This window comes from Dasypus novemcinctus, chromosome 24 (assembly GCF_030445035.2).
Source record: "Dasypus novemcinctus isolate mDasNov1 chromosome 24, mDasNov1.1.hap2, whole genome shotgun sequence".
Taxonomy (NCBI): domain Eukaryota; kingdom Metazoa; phylum Chordata; class Mammalia; order Cingulata; family Dasypodidae; genus Dasypus; species Dasypus novemcinctus.
The window spans coordinates 55886710-55907416 of record NC_080696.1 but is presented as its reverse complement, the minus strand read 5'-3'; the positions used below and the strand labels follow the sequence as shown (position 1 = coordinate 55907416).

The following is a 20707-nucleotide window of genomic DNA, read 5'->3' as shown; positions in this document are numbered from 1 at the left end:
CCCTCCTGCCTCAGATCTACCGAGTTAGACACTCAGGGTGGGTCCAGCGGTCCGGGCTGTCGCAGGCCTCCAGGGAATCCTGGTGCACAATAAAGCTTGACAAACCCGGGAGCGGGCGGCCCTCGGCCCTGACGGCCACGGCGGTGAGCCTCATCACCCGCATCATCACAGTCCCCTTCCCTGCACTCCCCGGGCCGGGGGCCCGCCCAGCGCTGACGCTCGGCAGGGGCTCTCTCCCAGGCCCGCGGCGCCCACTCGCGTCCCCCGCGCAACTGCAGCGGTTCTCTCCCCGCAGCCCCCGGGCGCGCTCCCACAGCCACGCGGCACGGCGTCGGGGGCCGGGGCGCGCAGGCGGCAGGTGCAGAGGCGCCCCGAGACGGGAGGCCGGAGGCGGCCGCGAAGCGCGGGGGCGGCGGCGGCGCGTCCCCGGCCGCCCGTGGCCCCCCACGGCCGCCGGGCCGCGGGTCCCCTGCCCGGCTCCCCCGGGAGGGCCTGCGGGCCCGAAGCCGCGCGGCCGGGGCCTCGGGGTTTCCCCGCAGCCTCCCCGGGGAGCCGCGGCGGCGGACGCAGGTCGGGGCCGCCGCGCCGGGCCAGCGCCCTCTAGGCAGCGGAAGTGGAGCTTGCTTTACATCCGTCCTCCCCGCCGCGCAGAGTTGGGAGAAGGAAGGTTGGGGGGGCGGGGGTGTGGAAAAATAAAAAGGAAAAGTCCGTGCACCATGTAAACCCGCGCCCCCCACCCCGGCTCCGCGGCCGCCCGGGGACCCCCGAGGCCGCGGCCATGAACGCCACCAGCGAGGGCGAGAGCTTCCCGGGCTCGGTGCAAAGTAAGTGCTTTTCCGGGCGCAGCGCGCGCTCCGGGGCCCAGTGCGCGCTCCGGGGCCCGGGCCCAAGCGCGTCGGCGACGCAGCGAGCAGGCCCGGGGCCCCGAAATCGGGGTGACGGGCGCGAGCGGGCGTCTCGGGGACCGCGGCGGGTGAGCGGAGCCGGCGGCGCCGGGGCGGGCTGGGGGTTGGGGGGGCGCAGGCAGCAGGCTCCGAGCGGGAGGCGCCCTCCGGCTGGGCGAGACCCCGCGGAGGGGAGCGGCGGGGACAGGCACGCCGCCGACACAATCGCCACCCCCTCGGCGCATTCCCCGCGCCCCGGGCGGAGTGAGGGGGCATTGGAGGCCCTGCTGATGGGAAAACTTCTGCCTCGGTGGCTCGAAATCCCTGGAGCCTGGGATCGGTGGCTTTTGTAAGGTTTGGCTACCCGGGCTTGCGGCTTCCTCGCAAACCTTTTCTACCTTCCAGGTGGGAGCTCTGCATTGGAAACGGGGCCGTGGTCGCTTTGAGTTCGGGGTTCATTTTTATTTCCCGTTAAGGGCGGCAGCCTTTTTCAAGTTCTGGGTTTCGCCCGGTGCATTGTTTCCCAAAACGTGATCCAGGGACGGAGCGCAAACCAGCCACCTGGGAGCGCGAGCGCTCATTAAAAGAAAAGGGAAAAAAAGCTTTCCTGAGCCCCACCCATCAGCTCCCTGGGGGTGGGGCCGGGACCTGGTGTCCTTGCCTCGCGGCCTGGGCGATTCAGAGTCACACAATAAAGTGTTAGAAGCCCTGGCCGGGGGATCTGCCGACACCTGGTACGTAGTTAGCGCTCGGTTCCTTAGCTATTGCTGTGAACAACTTTGGAGACACTGGCTCACAAACGTAGCTGGGTGCTACGCGCGCAACCTGTGAAAAGCACAGGATCCCCCCAGCCCTACTTCCCTGCTCCACACCTGGCACCCATTGGGAGCCAGTCTCCTAGGTGGGGCTCAGATACCTCCACTCACGCCCCCGCCCCCGGCCTGCCCTGGTCGCGCTGACGCTGAGGCAGGTTTGGAGAACCTTCTGAAGGAAAAAGACTTGTGGAGCCCATGCCTGTGCTCACTGCCTTTGATTTGGTCTCGGTTAATTCTCACTACAAGCCCACGAAGTAGGTATGTTTATTACTCCAAATTTCAACCGCGGGATTCTTTCCAATTCCAATAGGGTAGGTACCTTAGGAATCGCCGGGTGAGGTGACATGCAGTGTGTGTGTGTGGGGGGGAGTCCGGTGGCTTTTACAAGCACCACCTCATGTACTCCTTACAGCAGTCCCACGACTGCTCAAGGACAGTGAGGAGCCCCAAGCTGCCGAGGGTCGAGTCCAGCGCAGGTGTAGTCAGTACTTTTTCACTTTCTGTGACACTGTTAATTGTTAGTCCTGGTGAGAAATGAGGCCTGGCTATCTGTCCTGTTCCATCATTTAGGAATTCTCGCAGGTGCGAGTCATATCCTCTCTCGGTCCCTGATTTTGCTTTCCTCTGGGTACCCTGTAGGGAGGCAGTGCTCCAGAGAAGAAAAGTCTTCATTCCTTCAAGCTGTTGAGTTCAAAGCACTTAAGTGCACAGGCTGCTGCAGGATGGCTTGTAAAACATGCCCCAAGTATCTCCCCTTAGGAAGCCAACCAAATTGTACTTGCACATAGATTTCTTGTCTTAGGTAGACCTAGGGAATATTGGATATAATGTAAATACCTTATAATTGTTCAGAAAATGATGCACGAATACCACCCACTTATGCACAAAAATAGTTAACCAAGGCCAAATAAAAGGCAGAATTAGTTAGACTTGAGGAAGATTGGAAATAATGTAAAATACTGTATGCTCAGAAGGTTAGTGACACATGGATACCATGGAATAATGTATTATCATTAAGTGTATTTGTAAAGCTTTTCGTGATATAGAACAATGTTATATATTATGTAGAAAAATTAATTTTACCGTGCATTATGACTTTATGCCATCTTTTTAAGTGTAAGGAAACTGATGAATGGAAGAAAATATTTCTTCATGTTCATGGTAGATATGGGTGGAAAGGTTGTGAGTGATTTTTCCTCCTGCTTTTTTTTTTTTTTAAGATTTATTTTTTATTTCTCTCCCCGCCCCCCTCCCCAGTTGTCTGTTCTCTGTGTCTATTGCTGTGTGTTTTTCTTTGTCTGCTTCTGTTGCTGTCAGCGGCATGGGAATCTGTGTTTCTTTTTGTTGCATCATCTTGTGTCAGCTCTCCGTGTGTGCAGCGCCATTCCTGGCAGGCTGCTCTTTCTTTCAAGCTGGGCGGCTCTCCTTACGGGGTGCACTCCTTGCGCATGGGGCTCCCCTATGCAGGGGACACCCCTGTGTGGCACGGAACTCCTTGCACGCATCAGCACTGTGCTGGGCCAGCTCCACACAGGTCAAGGAGGTCCGGGATTTGAACTGCAGACCTCCCATATGGTAGACAGTCGCCCCTATCCATTGGGCCAAGTCCGCTTCCCCGCTCCTGCTTTTTTATGTTTCTTTTTTCAGATATTCTGTTATAAGTGTGGGTTATCTTATAATAAGACAAAGAAAACTTTTTAAAAATTTAAATGAAGGTAGTCACCTTGCCTAGAAATTTATTAATTACATTTATTTAACAAACATGTATATAGCATTTTCTAGTATAGTGTCAGGCTGTGTTAAAAGCTTTACAAATGGTAACACAGTATTAAATGTTGCTGACACTGCTAAAAGGGAATAAGGTCCCTATCAGGAATGATTTTTGGCTGCAAGTAACAGAAACCCCATTTTTACTGGTCTAGCAAGAAGTCTGGAGGTAAATGGTTCCAGGGTTGGTTCAGGGGATCAGTGAAATCAGGGCTAGCATCTGTAGGGGATCTTAGCATTTTCCGCATACTTACAAGATGACTGCAAAAGCCCCTGGCATTACATCTGCATTCAAGGCCAGAATAAGGGAACAGGAGATAGTGCCAACCTTGTGTTATCATGAAAGCCAACTTTTCCCAGAAACTCTTCCCGCAGTGTGCTGCAGGAGTTCCCAAGTATTTAGGGGACCAAGATTATTTTGACTTGGTTCCAGTGGGGGAGTTGTTTGGAAGTGTGGGGGAACTGGTTTTCACGATAACTGGGAGGTAGGTACACCTGGCTTTTAGTTGGGGTAGGAGACAGCTGCTCATCCTGCAAATGCACCAAAGAACTTTTTTGCCCAAAATGCCACGAGCACCCCATCGAGCTACCACAATGCGTCCCCTGGTCTGAGCACACTGCCGCTAGGATGGAATTGGGATTCTGTTTGCAAGGAAGAAGGGGGGAGCAGAGTGGATATTGGCCAGGTCTTCCACCATGCCCTTCTTTGTATCGTGGAATCTGGTTTTCACTGTAATATGAAGTTGGTTGCCGTTGAGCCGTGACTTTCCTTTCGTCCCATGGAGTTGCAGGTGGCACCACGGTGCTGGTGGAGCTGACGCCCGACATCCACATCTGCGGCCTGTGCAAGCAGCAGTTTAACAACCTGGATGCCTTCGTCGCTCACAAGCAGAGCGGCTGCCAGCTGACCAGCACGCCTGGGGCGGCCCCCAGCACGGTCCAGTTTGTGTCGGAGGAAACGGTCCCAGCCACCCAGACTCAGGCCGCCACCAGAACCATCACCTCCGAGACCCAGACGATCACAGGTACGGGCGGGGGCGGGGCCTCGCTTACAGCTGGCCTGGCTGTGCCCCAGATGCCTCTGCGGAACTTGTTAAAAATATCGATTCCCAGGGCCCACCCCTCACAGTTGCCGATTCATTATTTTTAATAAGCCCCACTGGGAAGCCAGCTGCCCAGCCAGGTTTGGGAACGGCTGGGTGAAAACATTAGCTGTGAGCAGTTATAAAGTGTTGTCACACATTAAACAAAACAGAAAACAAGAACCTTTATGCTGAGGGGGAAAACGCTTGCAGGAAATATGTCGCAATGAGAAAGGGGGTGGTTTGGGATGATGGGAGGATGTATGTGACCCCGTGTTGACATGCGTTGTGTAAAGGGACAAAGAGGCAGTGTCTGAAAATTTAGAAACAGCTCTCAGCCTTAGCACCATTGCTTTAGAAACCTTGGCGCCCTGAGAGCCAAGGGGAGGAAGAAGCAGCTGTGCAGGCTGAAGCACGAAAAACACACGGGGCAGAGGTCCAGGTACCAAATCTACAAACAGGCGTCCATACCTCCCGCCTTAGTTTCCTCGGGCTGCATAACAAATGACCGCAAATGGGGTGGCTTAAAACAGCAGCACTTGATTCGCCCGTGGTCCTGGAGGCTGGAGGTCAGCAAGGCCATGGTCGGGCAGGGGCTCTGCGGTATACCCCCTCCCTTGCCTCTCGCAGCTTCTGGTGGCTGCAGGCGTTCCTTGGCTTGTGGCGGCATCGCTCAGCCTCCTGCCTCCACCTTCACAGGGCCGCCTTCTCCCTGTGTGTGTGTCTGTGTCCAAATTTCCGTCTTACAAGGACACCAGTTATATTGGATTTAGGGCCCACACAGATCTAGGCTGACCATATCTTAACTCAGTTTACATCTTCAAAGACCATATTTCCAAATAAGGTGCGTTCCCAGATTCCAGGTAGGCATGAATTGGGGGAGGAGGGGGGCAGACTGTTCAACCCAGTGTCCCCCGTTCCCCTATGCTGCTGACCAGGAAAGCAGAAAAGCCTCCCCCTACTCTCCGTTGTCTCTGCTCGCCCCAACACAAGTAAACTACAGATAGATCGAAAATTAGATGGACAAAATGAAACCGTAAATGTTCCAGAGTTAATGTTGTACGTGCACACATGTACATCTCATCTGTCTTAAGGAACTGGACAGGTAAGTTTAAAAGTTTGAAGGTAGTTTAGTACAGAAAGTATTGGGGCCTGCAGACAAATGGAGAATGCATGCCTTACGCTAAAGGTATTCAGTTTTTTTAAAATTAAAAAATATATATATTTATTTTCCTATCCAGGAAGACAGGTTTGTAGCCCTGCCCTTTGGCCCCCCATAAAGGAAGGGAATTGTAAATGTGGTTACAAATAAAGTTACAATTTTTCCAAAGTAAAAAACAAAGTATAAGCAAAGTCAATAGAAACAACTTGGAAAAATTTTTGTAGCATATGTGACTGAAGCTTAATATCCCTCATATACAAAGAATTCCTAAAATCATTGAAGCTCGAGAATAAGAGCCAAGTGGGAAAGTTGGCAAAAGGGCAGCAGATGATATGCAAAAGGGTCACTGAACATAAAAGGAGGCTCCATTGCCTTAGTAATTAAAGAAATCATAATATGGCTAGGGAAAGGCTACTGCTTTCATTTTCTGACAGTATAAATTTGTATAATATATTTGGAAGGCAATTTTATGATACCTTTCAAATGTTAAAATGAATATAAAAATGTTTAATAAGTCCACTTCTAAGTATTTATCCTATAGAACTTCATAAACAAATATACAAGAATATTGGTTTAAATATGATACAGAAAAAGTAGAACGTTTATGTTTGCCAAAAGAACGTTGGCTCAATAAATGTCAGATTCAGACAATGGAATATAATTTATCCTTGAAAAGGGAAGCTAAAAGATTCTCAGAGTAAATGTAAAAAAATACATATGCATATATATTACAAGGTATTATATGCAAGAAAAGCTTCTAGAACAGGTGTGATGCAGGTAATAAGAGACATAGACTGTGCATAAGGCATTAAGGAGTGGTGGGGACTATGGTGAAACTGAGAAAGCAGGTGCGTTTGTTCTTCAAACCAACCAGTTAAATATTTGCGTTTTTCAGGAAAGATGGAAAATGTGAAATGTCCCATTTTTTAAAACTTTGTTGACCAAAGTACATCTATGAGTCTGGTTGAGCCTACATGCTTCTGCTTTACTCTCAAAGACTGTTTACCAAATAGTTAAACTTGAGCTGGAATGTGGGGAGCCGCTGAGTGGGGAAGCCGACTTCCACCTTATGAATTGTATATTGGTGCAACATTTGACTGTTTGGGCAATAAGCAACTTGTGGTTGTTTTCTTAATCCACCCAAAATAATATTTCTGTGAGGTTTTAAAACTTAATCAAATAAACTGATCACCTCACAAAGCTTAATCAAAGTTGCTCTAGGCCTTCCCACTTTCTCCTGAGTTTATTTCAGTTCTCATCTCAAAGGAAGTCACTGAGAAAATATAAAACTAGAAAACATCATTGAGATGGGCCTGGCACAATGCACTTATTTTACAGCCGGGCACACTGAGGCTGCAAATGGGGAAGGGGTATGGCCAGCGTCCTACTACATGCTCAGGACTTCTGTGTTTGGGCCCTTACCCTGGTTGGTTTCTCCCAGAAGCCTTAGTGTTTGATGCCCTGTCCCCCAAAAACAAACTCCTGGTAACCCCACACACTGAATGTGAAGCGTCAAAAACAGGTGTCTAGCAGCCTTAGGAGGCCCATGCTTTATTTGTGGCTGTTGCATCTGTCTGGGTTCTGAGACTTTCCTTATGCTGTTCACTCTGCCTGGAATTCCTCTCCTGCCTTTGCCTGGTTGAGGCTACTCAGCCTCAAGACTTAAGGCTCATCACCATTTACACACAAAGGACCCGGCTTCAGCTTGCCACCTTCTCCTCCTGCATATCCAGCAGCCCTTGACGAGCTCCCTCCTGTTTTCAGAACGAGTGGCCCTTAGCCTTGGAATCTTTACACTGCATGGAACTGACTTAGTTCTTCTGTAGACACCTGAGCTCTGCTTGAAGGCATTTCCTCCAAAAGCACTTCTTTGATGCCACCCCACACCCTGACCAGGCCAGGGGTCTGTACTGAAAGGATTATTTGTGGAACAAGCTTCAGGTCTGCCCCAATCCCTGAACCGGAAGCAGCCCGAGGTCAGGGCTGCACTCCTCTTGTTCACCACTGGATCCCCGGTGCCTCGCCTGCCGCTTAGCTCAGGGGCACCCAGTACCTGCTGAGAAAACAAACACCCGCGAGATCGCTCATCTGTCAGGGAAGCTGAGTCCTCCCCCACATCACTGCTCCTCCTCTTCTCCCCCTGACTCTTTGTTCAAAGAAGAGGCCTGAGTCCTCTTTGTGGCCAGCTCATGGTGGCTCTCCCAGCACAGCGTTGCATGTAGGATGCAGGTAGATTGCTTCCTAACGTATCCCCAACAGCCCTGGACTCTGGGCAAGGCACTTGCTCTCTCTCGTTTAATTTTCCTTGTGCGTAAAAAGGAGTGATAATAGTAGCTGCGTCATTGGGTTATGGCGAGGATTCTGTGATAAGCCACGGAGCGGCCTGGGATGCAGCGGCGCTTGCTAAGTGATCCCTTTTATTAATTAGATGGTGCTGAATGGATGGCGAGCAAATTACAGGTTTGCAGTGTGTTCCAGCTCGGCCTGACTCCCCTCCTCCTGCCTGCCCCTGCTCCTATGCCAGCAAAAAGCAGAAACCTGCTGTTGTTTTTGGATTTTGTGGGTTGTTTTAAATTGTGGGCCCAGCGTCCCCTCGTTTGAGCTTCAGTTTCAGCTAGCTGGCAGTCTCCAGGCCTGCCTGTGGACCAGCACCCCTGTGGAGCTTATTAAAGATTCTGGTGCCTGGGCCCCAGTCCTCAGGCCCAATCTCTGGGGCCGAGACTCGGGCATCTGTATTTTTAACAAGCTCCCTGGGGACTCCAGGTCTCAGCCAGGTTGGAGAAGCACTCACTGCCCGAGGCCACAGCGCAAACCCCCAAGACCAGCCGTCTTCTCCAGAGACCCTCACCCCAACATTTTCCTGAACTTCTTTGTCCCCTCCACAGTCCTTGATGAAACCAAACCCTTGCTTCTCTTTCTTCTCACACAGCACTTAGGCCCCCTGTCTGTCCACCCATACCTGGGTGTAAAGTAAATTTATTCTCTGCCCAACAGCTTTGAAAGCTGCCTCTTGTTTGGCATTGGATTTAAGAACGTTCACATAGGAACAGTGAAAGCAGGTGTGGATGCTGGGGGAAGGTAAGTATCCTACATGGGTTTTCTCAGCTCAGGGATTAAAGTCATGGGGCTTTGGAGTCAGGCCCCTGAGTTGAATCTGAGCTACACAGAGCTATGTGACCATGGGCAAATCACATGACCTCTGGGTGTCTCATTTTAAAGTGGGAACAAGAATAAATTGAGAGGCGGCAAGAGTCTGGGGTCCAGCAGAGTAGGTGTAGCTCAGTGGTTGAGTGCCTGCTTTGCAGGTACAAGGTCCCAGGTTCAATCCCCAGTACCTCCTCGGGGAAAAAAATATATATATACACACACACACTTATATATATATAACTGGGGAGCAGATGTAGTTCAAGTGGTTGAGCGCCTGCTTCCCATGTGCAAGGTCCCAGGTTTAATACCTGGTACCTCCTTTAAAAAAAAAAAAGGAATCTGGGGTCCAGAGTCAGCCTGCCTGTGTTCAACTCCTGACACACCATTGCTAACTGTGTGACCTGGGCAGGTCACTTACGGTCTTGGTGGTCCCACGTCCCCATCTGCAGTATGGGAGTCATAACACTTCTCACCTTAGAGGGGTGTAGTACAGGTTCAGTGGGTTCCTACACTTAGAGCTCTTCAGTGTCAGCCGTTGGTACTTACCAAATCAGGGGACTGCAGAAATTAAATAAAACTGCACAAGCCACAACCAGTGTTAGCTGAGTTGATGGAAATCCTGGAATGATCTTTCCTGTCTCTTCTGGTTAATTCCTGCTCTTCAGGTTGCAGGTTAAAAGTCACCTCCAATAATCATAATAATAATAACAACAACAAAAGTTACCTCCACCTAGAAGTTGGCCCTGCTTGCCCCGTCACCCCCACTGCCTAGGTGAGGTTTCTCAGTTAATTACAACTTATCACAGTTGTAATTTGGTGACAATCTTTAATTAGCCAGAGCAGTGAATTCAGATGCTTTCAGGGCTCAGCGTGTGCAGCAGCAGATACCCAGTGGAGACTGGGAGGGCTGGCGGCCACCTAAGCGAGTAAGAGCAAAGCAGCCGCTGACAGCGCAGAACCATCACCAGCTGGCCTGGGTGTCGCTGGGAGCTGCTCAGCGCTCAGAGCTAAGCCCTGCTGTTCTCCCACTGAAAGAAAACACATTAGCGGCAGACAGGGCCCACCCTGTGATCATGGTGGACCAAGGCAAACGCAAGACCATTCTGTAATCATGTCTGCACACAAACGAAAGCATGAACTTTGTCCTACCACTGAAAGAAAACACATTAGCGCAGACAGGGCCCACCCTGTGATCATGGTGGACCAAGGCAAACGCAAGACCATTCTGTAATCATGTCTGCACACAAACGAAAGCATGAACTTTGTCCAAGCCACAAAGTACCAAAGAGCCTCCTCTCCCAGCTAATCCAAGTGTCAGCTGCTGCTTTACTCATCACAGCTTTAGCGTTGCTCTAGTCTCCTGTCCTTGGTAATATTTATTAAGATACCAAATCACAGAATTATTCCCCCTTTCTGACATCATCCCATCCAGGCTTTCTTGAACCCTCACCAAAATCATCTAACATGAGCCCCAAACCTATAAAGGCCCTTTCTCACAACCCCTGTATGAGTCAGAGGTCTCTAGGGAAGCAGAGCCAATGGGCTATCTGTAAATATTACGAGATTTTTCTTAAGTATTGTCTTACGCAACTGTGGGGCTGTGCAAGTCCAAAGTCCATAGGGCCGGCTGCAAGTTGAGAACTCCAATGGAAGTTTTCAGTGGATTGGCCAGGAGAAGCTAGCTGACTGAAGTAGAGGTGGAAATTCTGCTGAAATCATCAGGTCTGCTTTTAAAGCCTCCAACTGATAGCCTGAGACTTCTCTCATTGCTGAAGGTAGTCACCTCTTGGTTATAGATGTCATCGGTCATAGATGCAATCACCTGCCTGATGATTTAAGTCCACGAAATGTCCTCACAGTAATCAGGCCAGTGCTTGCTTCATCAAAAAACTGGGCACCATCACCAGGTCAAGTTGACCCAAGAGTATAACCATCACATGCTCTTCCTCAAACACTCCGGAGTTCCCACGGTATGAGGTTCCCTCCTTGCAATGAGCAGTAACCCAACTTGTTCAACTGCTGATGTGTTCCTGGTGGTCTTTGGCCAGAGACATTGACGTATGGAAGATCCACCCCACCTAATGGATTTTGAAAGACTTGCAGAAGAATCTGATGCCTCCATTGGCCTGTGGATGTCATTTTTAGTTTCCTGGATTGTAAGTCTTCCTGTGAGCAGGGACCCAGTCAACCTCCTGTCATCTAGCACTGGCACATCATAGGCATGCAGTAAAACATCTGTTGAACAAGGGAGTGAGTGAAAGGGTAGATGGAAGGATTAAATGAGCAGTGGTCACAAGGCGCTTGGCAGGGTATCTGCTCCATCATGAGGGTTCAGTGAGGGCGGCTTTGGAGACTTATGTGCCAGATGGTGGAGTCACCTGATAGAGAGATACTCACCCTTGGAGAATGCAGAGCCTCTGGGGAGGGGAGGAGGATTTAGCCGTAAGACCCACAAGGCCAGCTGTCTGTGACAAACGCAACCTTAAAGGTACAAAGAGTTAAGGGAGTAGGTTGATTCCAACTGGGAAAGCTAGGGAGGGAGGGAATTGCGAATGAGATAAATTGAAAGACACATCTGCCTTTGGGAGGAAGATGACAGAAAGAGGACATTTCTTTCTTAACAATGGTTTGGAGATAGGGAAGCTCAGGGCAGGATCTGAAAACACTGGCAGGGAATGTACAATATGAGCCATGTTTCAGCTCCAGTCTTCTGAAGGAAGTGGGGAGCCATTGAAGATTGTTGAGCATGTGAATGATTTAGTAAGACAAACTATGTAGTGATTTGCCGAAAGGATCTGATAGTAATAATAATAATGATGATAGCGGATTGGTATATAGTGTTTCCTCTGTGTCATGTACTTTTCTTAGTACTTTGTATGAATTAGTTTTTCACAACCATAAGTTAGGTACTAATAATTATTGTCCCCTTTTTGCCTATAAGGAAACTGAGTTTCAGAGAGGTTAAATAACATCTCCAAGAAGATGGAACCAGAAAGAGGCAAAACTAGAACTCATACCCAGCCGTCTGGCTCAAGTCTGTGCTCTTGACTGCTAAACAGACTGCCTCTTGGTAAAGTCCTCATTGTACTGTTTCTCAAACTTTTATGTGTAAGAGCCACCTGAAGCTTCTGTTAAAAAATGCAAATACCCAGGCCCCTCCCTCTAGGGATAGCATCTCCGTGGATCTAGGGTCCTGGGAATTTGAACCAGCCATGAGTGGTTGGGTCAGTGCGATGCTTTCCTCTGTGCTTAACTCCACCAAACTGAGAGCAAGCTGAGCAGTAAGCCATTCCCTGTCTCTAGACTAGAGAAGCCAAGGGACAGCAGGGCGGATCCAAGGTCAGGTCTGCCGCTCTTGCTGTCCTCGCAGGGAGGCTTATCCTTTGGCTTTGCCCCTTGTGGCCACAAGATGGCGGCCACTGTTTTAGACCTTGTCTTCAGTCAGCCATGTCTGGAGACTCGAAGAGGGGAAGAGAAAGCCCTCAGCTCTCATTGGTTAGCAAGAGACAAGGAGGAGGGACCAGCAGTAGAATCCAATCCCAAAGGGCCCCTGTGCAGAGCCAACAGGCCTGCCAGTGCCCAATTAGAATGGACAGGCCAGTGGGGAATCCACAAACTCTGACGTGCAAGAGAGTGACCTGGAAAACTTGTTCAAATGCAGCTAGAACACTATCCAGACTTTACCCCAGATCTCTGCATCAGAATCTCTGATACATGATCAAGTTTGAGAACCCCTCAGCCAGGAGAAGGGAAAAAAAAGGACAAACTCATTGGAAGCAGTTTCTGGCAATAGTAGATGCTCCATAGTGAATCCATGAAGCACAAAATGAAAGAATTACTAGTGGGAAAGAAACTCTGTTCCACTAGTGGGTTTTGCTTTTTGATCTTTGGTTTCTTTCCTGTTCAATGAATTCCCAGAATAGTGCAGGCTGATTTTCTCTTCCTGAGAACAGTTTCAGCTAAAGAGAAGACTTTATTTCTAGAAATATAGGAAATAAATCAGACTTACAGGGCAAGGATGCAGCTAGAGCTCAGAAAGAGACTGAAACCAGAGCTAGAAAAACTGCAGGGCTCTCTAAACCCCTGTAGCTCCCAGGGCGGCCCGAGACCATTGCCACCACCTGGGAGCCTGCTGGAAGGGCACAGGCTCAGGCCCACCCCAAACTGCTGAAAGGGAATCTGCGTTTTAGTGAGATCCCACGTGGTCTGTGTGCACCAGACAGTTTGAGAAGCGCTGCTGTAGACGTCTCCTCTGCGGGACAGCTCTCTCTGCTTAGTGCATGTGACTGTCCTCAAGTTTTATGGTTGCTTTTCTTAGTCCACACCAAACCGGAACATCTTTGTCCCAAATCCTCATTCTGGAGCAAGAGAATCTGATGGCCCGGCTTTGTCAGGTATCTGCCCCTGGTCTAATGAGCTGTGGCAGAACGAAGGGGCGGGGTCAAGGATTCAAGTGTGGCACAGAGGCTCCCTGCCTTCGGGGAGGACATCAGTTTGGCTAATTAAGACCAGGGCCAGATGTATAATACAAAGTGTAAAATTAGTTGGAAAGCACATAAGAAGCCTCTACGAGAAAAGGGGGTGGGTTTTCTCCCCGAGAGTGAACTCTTTACCTTCATCCCATTCGCCAATAATAATGTTTGCAGATGCAATGCATGCCTGAAGATCAAATACCCTAAATGTGGATCCTAAGCATAAAGCTTTGGAAAAAATCACAGAAGGAAAGATCAGTAGATTTGAACGTACAACAATTAACTAATATCCTTAGTCTGTAAAGGGTATTTACAAATCAGTGAGAAAAAAGAAAATTCCAATAGAGAAATGGGCTCATAGCATAAACAGTTCACAAAAGAAGATGCGTGAGTGGACAAGAAATGTTCACAAGGTATTTGTCCTTGCTAATTGTGAAAGCAATGGAAACCAAACTAAAATGAGTTAAGTTTTCTGGGAGGGCCTTATAATTTAGAGCCATCAACCAATAAACTGTCCATACTATTTTGACCCAATTCTTCAACTTAGAAGAATTTATGTAAAGATACTAAAATAGATGTTATTTTTTAAAGTAAATGCCTAAAGGGTAGCAGATGTGGTTCAAGCAGTGGGGCATTTGTCTCCACATGGAGGTCCTGGGTTCAGTTCCTGGTGCCTCCTAAAAAGATGAGCAGACAAATGAGGGAGCCATCTTAGAGGGAAGGATTTAAAAATTTTTTAGAAAAAGAAAGTAAATGCCCTTAATGTTCAAGAAAGAGAATTAGTTTATTAAATTATGCTATAACCAAAATGAAGGAATTTTGTGTAGATATTGGAAATTGTGTTTTGATAAATAACATTGCAAAATGCTCATCATTTAGTAGTAAAAAGAGAATATAAAATTATTTAAACCATGGTCCCAGTTTTATACTTCTTAAATCTGTATGCAGAGGACACATTAGCCTTTTAATCAGCTAAGTCAGTGAGTTTTTGTTGTCATTGAATTGTCAAAAATTAATGGAGAAAGACAATGTCTGTCTTCAAATAGAGAAGAGGATGGCCATTAAATAATTTCTCAAATAATTATTTCATCACAGTAGAGATGAGATCTTTGGAGAAAAGCACAGAATATAATGAGCGTATAACACTTGTATACATGTAGTGACATTGTTGGGCAGTTTTTATTTTCTTTACACTTTTTCTATATTTTTCAGGTTTTCTACAATTAACATTTATTTGTATTTTGAAAAAAATAATTTTTTTAATTGAAAAAAAGAATAGCAATGGAGTTTTTAAAATGAAGAAGAGAAGGATTGGGGCAAAGTGAAAGCCATCTTCTGATATTGGAAAGGGGATTTTTTTTTTTTTTTGTGGTACTAGGGCTGGAGATTGAAACCGGGACCTCGTATGTGAGAAGCCAGTGCTCAACTACTGAACCACATCGGCTCCCCTGAGCTGGTTTTTTTCGTTTGTTTTTTCTTTTTTTTAGGAGGCATCAGAAACGAACCCTGGACCTCCCGTGTGGGAGGCAGGCGCTCAATTCCTCGAGCCACGTGTGCTCCCTGAAGCGAAATTTTTTAGACAAGCCTTAAGTAGTTCGTATAAGCCTAAAAGGTAGAAACTTCAGAGAAAAGATTTAGGTTCTCTGTGAAATTTATGTAGCAATCTTACATTTTAAGCAATTTCATGAACTAATGAAGAACTTGAAGACCTAAGACCTTCCTGCCGCAAACCAGGATTAAATCCAAAACCCAGCCTCTCGGTCACACTCGTGAATGCGCCCAGGAAAGCCAGGGAAATCCCCAGGGGCCAGACGACAAAACCGAAAGCTGGCAGCGAGCGCGTGGGGCCAGGAGCTGTGGAGGGGTGGGGGAGGTGGGGGGCGCTTGGTCTGTCTCAGTAGGCAGCGTGGCTTCGTCAGCCACGCCAGGGCAGGAGTTGAAGCCCAGGGTCTTGCGGTGTTGGAATTAAGACCCCACATAAAGCAGTGACAGGAGGGACTAGAGAAGGTCCTTACACGGGAGCAGGTCTGCTCAGCGCGCTGCCCACGCCAGGCTCTGAGACTCCACCTCAGCACAGCTGGGGTGCTTGGGGTGGTCCCTGCTGCTTTCACTTCTGTTGGGCACTCTGAGATTCCCAGGGCCACTGTCACCCACACCAGATCTGAGTGCAGACCATTGAATAATGTCCCACTGCTTGTAGAGTCACAACAATATCAGCTGACGGTTATCAAGCACTTGCAGTGTGCCCAGCCCTCGGTGTGCCTTAACCCCTCAGATCTTTACTAAAACAATGTCCTGAGGTCACTGCCATCAGCCCCACTTTACCAGCAGAAGTGAAGAGCAGAGAAGTGAGGGGACTTGGTCACGGTCCTTCAGCTAGTGAGTGGTGTGAATGAGTAACAACCCCAGCAGCAACTAACACATAAACCACCAGGTAACCGAAGGGGCAAGGGAGGCTGCTGGTGACAGTGATCAAGGCCACCCGCAGGCTGGTCTTGCAGGTCCCGCCGAGTACAGGGAATCCTGGAAAGAATCCAAGTGGAGGAAGGGACGGGAGGGGTGACACTGTTAAAGCCAGCAGAAGCCTCCAGCACAGGCTGGGTGCCTGCATGAGATGCCCTGTCACTCAGTGCCCCTTTGGTTCTGTTGAGTTCCAGACATCTGCAACAGAATACCAGTACTGTAACCATTGTGTGCTTCCGTGTCTTAGATTCACATGTCGCCTTACTGGGGCCTTCGTGGACCACCTTCCTTAAAGTGCCAAGTTCCCAGCACTCCCTATACCCCTTACCTGCTTTGTTGTTCTCCATAGCACTCAGTGCCCCCTAATTAACCACAAATTTAAATTATTTATTATATCTACAAGCCCCCATCCCCACCCCCCAGCTAAAATGTCACCTCAAAAGGGAATTTTTCTTCCTTTGGCTCATTGCTCTGTTTCCAGCACATAGAACAGTGCCTGGCACATACAGGTGCTCAAGAAATAATTGCTGAACAAATTGGTGAATAGTGACTACAGCAAGAATAGTTTTCCATGTCTGATCTTTAATTCTTACAGTAGCCCTGGAAGATAACAATGGAAATTGTCCCCTTTTCCAGGTGAGGAGAGGTAAGACTTCAGAGCCCCAAGCTCTTGAGCAAATTCTGGTCTAACAGCCATCTATCAAACTTTGGGGTGACTCATGTTGCCTGTGGTTAGCCCTACCCCCAAAATGAGCCCTGCAGTTGTGTGCCTGACTCCCTGTGCTGTGTTTAACTTGTCCACACACAATAATTCCCGCTGCTTTCCCAAGACCCCCTCTGGGGACTGGGATGCCCCTGTGTTACCCCCTGCTGTGACTTGCCAGTAAAGGGGTGCTAAGGATGGGGGCGGTAGGCAGTTAGGAGAGGAAGCCCAGGCTTTGTCCTGGGAGGGCAAGAAGTCATAGGCTCAAGAGGACCCTGTTCCCAGCACTGACCTTCCGAAAGGATTATAAGGACATGAGCTGACCTGTAGAGAGGACCTGGCCCCGGGCAGGCTTCCTGCTGCTGCTCCCACACTCACCCCACTGAGCGCTTCCTTGGAGTTGCAGAGCAGAGGTTGGAAGGTCGTGATGGCGACACCAACCGTCCTAGTTTTAGCATGGAAGTCCTGGGTGCACCAGGATGGTTGGTCACCCGAGATCATGACCATTCCAGTTGAGAACTTGGGAGGTGGTGCCTAGTTCGAGTCAATGGCAGTAGATAGTATTCATTGAGACTTGAGTATGGAACGTCCTGTACTACAGAATTATCTCATTAAGCTTCACAACCACCTGAAGAAGTAGGCACTGCACATATCCCTGTAGACTAGTGAGTTCACTGAAGCTCAAAGAGGTGATCTAACTTGCCTTAGGTCACCCACATAGTAAGTGGCTGAACCTGGATTCACATCAACTGGAAGACACCTTTTAACATATCTGAAATAGAGATGCATCTTAGAGTCTATCAAACTACTATCGACCAAAGGGCAGTCAAAATGAAATTGTCTTCGTGTGCATGTCTTGATAAAAATCAATCACATTTTTGTCGCTTCATTAGAGTCGTGTCTGTTTCTGGAACTGCATTATTGAGTGTAGTTGCAGTTTAAAACATCTTCAAAGATATTGCATGATTCAGCTTTAAGATGTGAAGTAACTGTGTACTCAGAAATTCCGAGAAAAGTAACAGAGGTTCAACTGGTTATTAATGAAGCAAATGTTTGTTGTTGGAAGAATGACTGTAGCTCCATATGGGCTTGCAAATTAGCCAGCAAGAATAGCTGATTCCTTCAGTTAGACAAAGCTGGGTTAACTTTTATTGCTGTGCTACTTGGGAAAGAATTATCTAGGCCAGTGGTACTTGACTGTGTATCAGAATTACCTGTAAGGCTTGTTAGAACACAGATTGCTGGGCCCCATCCCCAGAGTTTCTAGTCTTGGTGGAGCCCAAGAATTTGCCTTGTGACAAGCTCCCAGGTCATGCTGGTACTGCTGGGTTGGGGACTGCTCTTTGAGAACCCATCAGTGCAAGTGAAAGCCGAAGCAATAACCAGATCCCCCGGAGGAGGAGAAAACATAGCAGCACGGGGCAGGTGTGGTCGATTCATGCTGACTTTAAATAAAAGCCACTTAACTGCCTGAGATGCATTTCAATTGAGAAAAATAGAAGCCATGAGTTTACCCAGATACCAAGGGCTGTTAAAACCCAGGTATTCTTTGACATGAATCAGAATTATCCTGTCATTGTGAAAGAGATGGTGATCAGGAGCCTGAGGAGCCTGAGTTTCATGTCAAATGTCCCAAGAAGTCTGAAAGATCACATTTAATTAATATAAAATATCTAAGGAATATTAAAGCATTGTGTCATAATGTGTCTAATTAGCAGTTAAAAAAATTAACAGCACTTAAAATAATGGTATATCTTAGAATCTATAACATCTTAGATCCAAAGAAATATGGTATTTGTTTTAGTGTGTAAGACAGAATGTAACTAGCACCTCAGTCCTATGGCATGGGAGCAGTTGCTTTGAGCAAAGCTAAAATAGATAGTGATGTTAGGCCTGCATTGAGTTACATAAATATAATCAGTAAGTAAAATGGCAAAGGTGGTACCTCAGAAATGAAGTTTGGGAAACAAAATGTGACAGTGGCTTTCAAAATTATCATCAGGTCCTCTCAGCCTGAGAAGGTAACCCAATGAACAAACTCCATTTGATCATGTTTACTCCTCACTTTCAGCCAAATCTCCATGTGACAAATTTTACATTGTAATAAAGGAAGAAAGAAAATACTTCAAGTTTCAAACCATAGACTAAGTTTAGTTAGCAAAGTAGTCACAAAATTCTTTTATAAGCAGAAAAAAAAGAACCAAAGAAATTTGGGGCTCCCTAGCAGACATTCTCTAGTGCACATTGGCCAGAACTGGGTCACATGATCACTTGTAAACCACAAAGGAACCTGGGAAATAAGTCTAGCATGTTAATCGTCTACAGAGGGAGGGTAGCAAAGTTAATAATTGTTGTCTTTTAGTTTCAGCTCCAGAATTTGTTTTTGAACATGGTTATCAAACCTACCTGCCCACGGAAAGCAATGAAAACCAGACAGCCACTGTGATCTCTCTCCCTGCCAAGTCACGTACCAAAAAGCCTGCCACCCCACCTGCTCAAAAAAGGCTCACCTGTTGCTATCCAGGTAAAGACAGCATTACAGCTTCATTGTGTAGAGGATGCGACATTTAGCCAGGTTCCAGTTCTCTTCCTTTAAATGCCATGATGACTAGACATTGATGTGCTCCAAAACGCCATCCCTAGCTTAAAAATCACAGCGCTCCATGCCATTTACTAGGGCACAACTAACTGATCTCTCACTTTCATTAATCATCATGCATGTGGACTGTCAGACTTTTGTAGACAGGGGCTTTGAAATGGGACTTGTGAAATTCAAATTGCTGTGAATTTTTCTTCCTGTCTTATAGCTTAGGAAGACATCCAGAAAGATTGCTTACTTTTTTTTTTTTTTTTAATTTTATTTTGAAATAATTTCAAACTTAGAGAAAAGGGCACAAAAAAATCATTTTTAGTAATTCCAGTATCCCCTTATATAAATTCCCCAAATATTAACATTTTACCACATTTGCTATGTCACTCTCTCCGTATATACGTATTTTTTCCCAAGCCATCTGAGATTAAATACTAAAATACCTCAGTGTGTATTGCCTAAAAATAGACATCCATCTCCATAACCACAGCACAATCATCAAAATCAAGAAATTAACATGTATATATATTATTATCAAATCTATGAACCTTATTCAAATTTCATCAGTTGTCTCACTGATATCCTTTGTATCAGAAGACAAACATGTTTTATCCTGGTCAGAATCCACTCCAGTATCACACAATGCATTTCGTTTTCATGTGACTTTGGCTTCCTTTAATCAGCACCAATTCCTCAGCTTTTGTCTTTCATGACCTTGACTTTTTTTCTTTTTTTTGAAAGAACAGGTCAGCTATTTTGTAGAATATGCTCGTGCTTAAGATTTAGTTCATGCAGTTTGGGCAGGAGTCACAGCAGTGATGTGGTCCTCCTTGAGCCTGGTATCAGGAGACTCAGGATACCTGTTGACCCATTACTGTCATGTTAACTTTGATTACTTGGTTAAAGTGGTTTCTGCCAGTTTTCTTTACTCTGAAGTTCCTAGGTTTCCCTTTGCAATGAACCTTTCCTCGTGTTTTTTAGGTTGCCAATTCAAGACTGCCTATGGCATGAAGGACATGGAGCGTCATTTAAAAATTCACACAGGTAAGTCACATTTGTTTCACATATGTGCCCTCCATACCTGCTCTGTGCTAGGAGTTAGATGCTGATATAATGCTGACCTGACTGGTTGTCAGGAAAATGCAAATACAGGTTAAATAAAAATAAGGTACCCATTTTTGTATAAAGGTAATTATTTCTGATGACTTTAATTTTCTTTAATATATTATTTTAATGTTTCTCAGATTTTCTGCATGAAAAAGGACTTACTTTTAGACTATTTTAGCAATCATTAAATGTCATGCTTCAAGCAGCATAGACATGTATAAATTCAGAGTATAAATCTACATAAAGTAGAGAAACTCTGAAGTTGGCTTTGGCTTCACTAATTGCCCAAAATCTTCTATTTAGCTTCAGCCTGTGGAAGGTGAAATAAATGACAGTTATTTCTTATATTCCTTGGCCATGATCAGGGATTGCCTTATGCAGTGGGGCCACTATTGTATCTAATCAGCATCACGGCATTTGTAATTATCCAAATGTTAGATTTCAGGTATTGGTGAGCATGTAAAGAGCAGTGAAAGTCTCCTTGTGGGTTCTGTATGTTGCAGTTCTATCAGTCA

At 47.0% G+C, this 20707-nt stretch overlaps 1 protein-coding gene across 9 annotated transcripts in view; it reads left to right on the top strand.

Moving 5' to 3' along the window:
- Nucleotides 1–595: 595 nt before the first annotated feature.
- ZFP64 (ZFP64 zinc finger protein) overlaps nucleotides 596–20707 on the top strand; it is a 77411-nt gene continuing 57299 nt past the window's right edge. The window contains exons 1-4 of one of the 9 annotated variants that reach the window (XM_004476971.5): nucleotides 596–824; nucleotides 4252–4491; nucleotides 18858–19019; nucleotides 20067–20129. In XM_004476971.5, coding sequence (XP_004477028.1) covers nucleotides 779–824; nucleotides 4252–4491; nucleotides 18858–19019; nucleotides 20067–20129 — 511 coding nt within the window. In that variant the 5' untranslated portion in view covers nucleotides 596–778. Of the gene's footprint in view, nucleotides 825–889; nucleotides 974–1061; nucleotides 1290–1393; nucleotides 1619–1652; nucleotides 1958–4251; nucleotides 4492–8704; nucleotides 8789–18857; nucleotides 19020–20066; nucleotides 20130–20707 lie in introns of those variants that run through there. The other 8 variants (XM_058287236.2, XM_004476970.4, XM_004476969.5 and 5 more) reach the window with 8 other exon arrangements.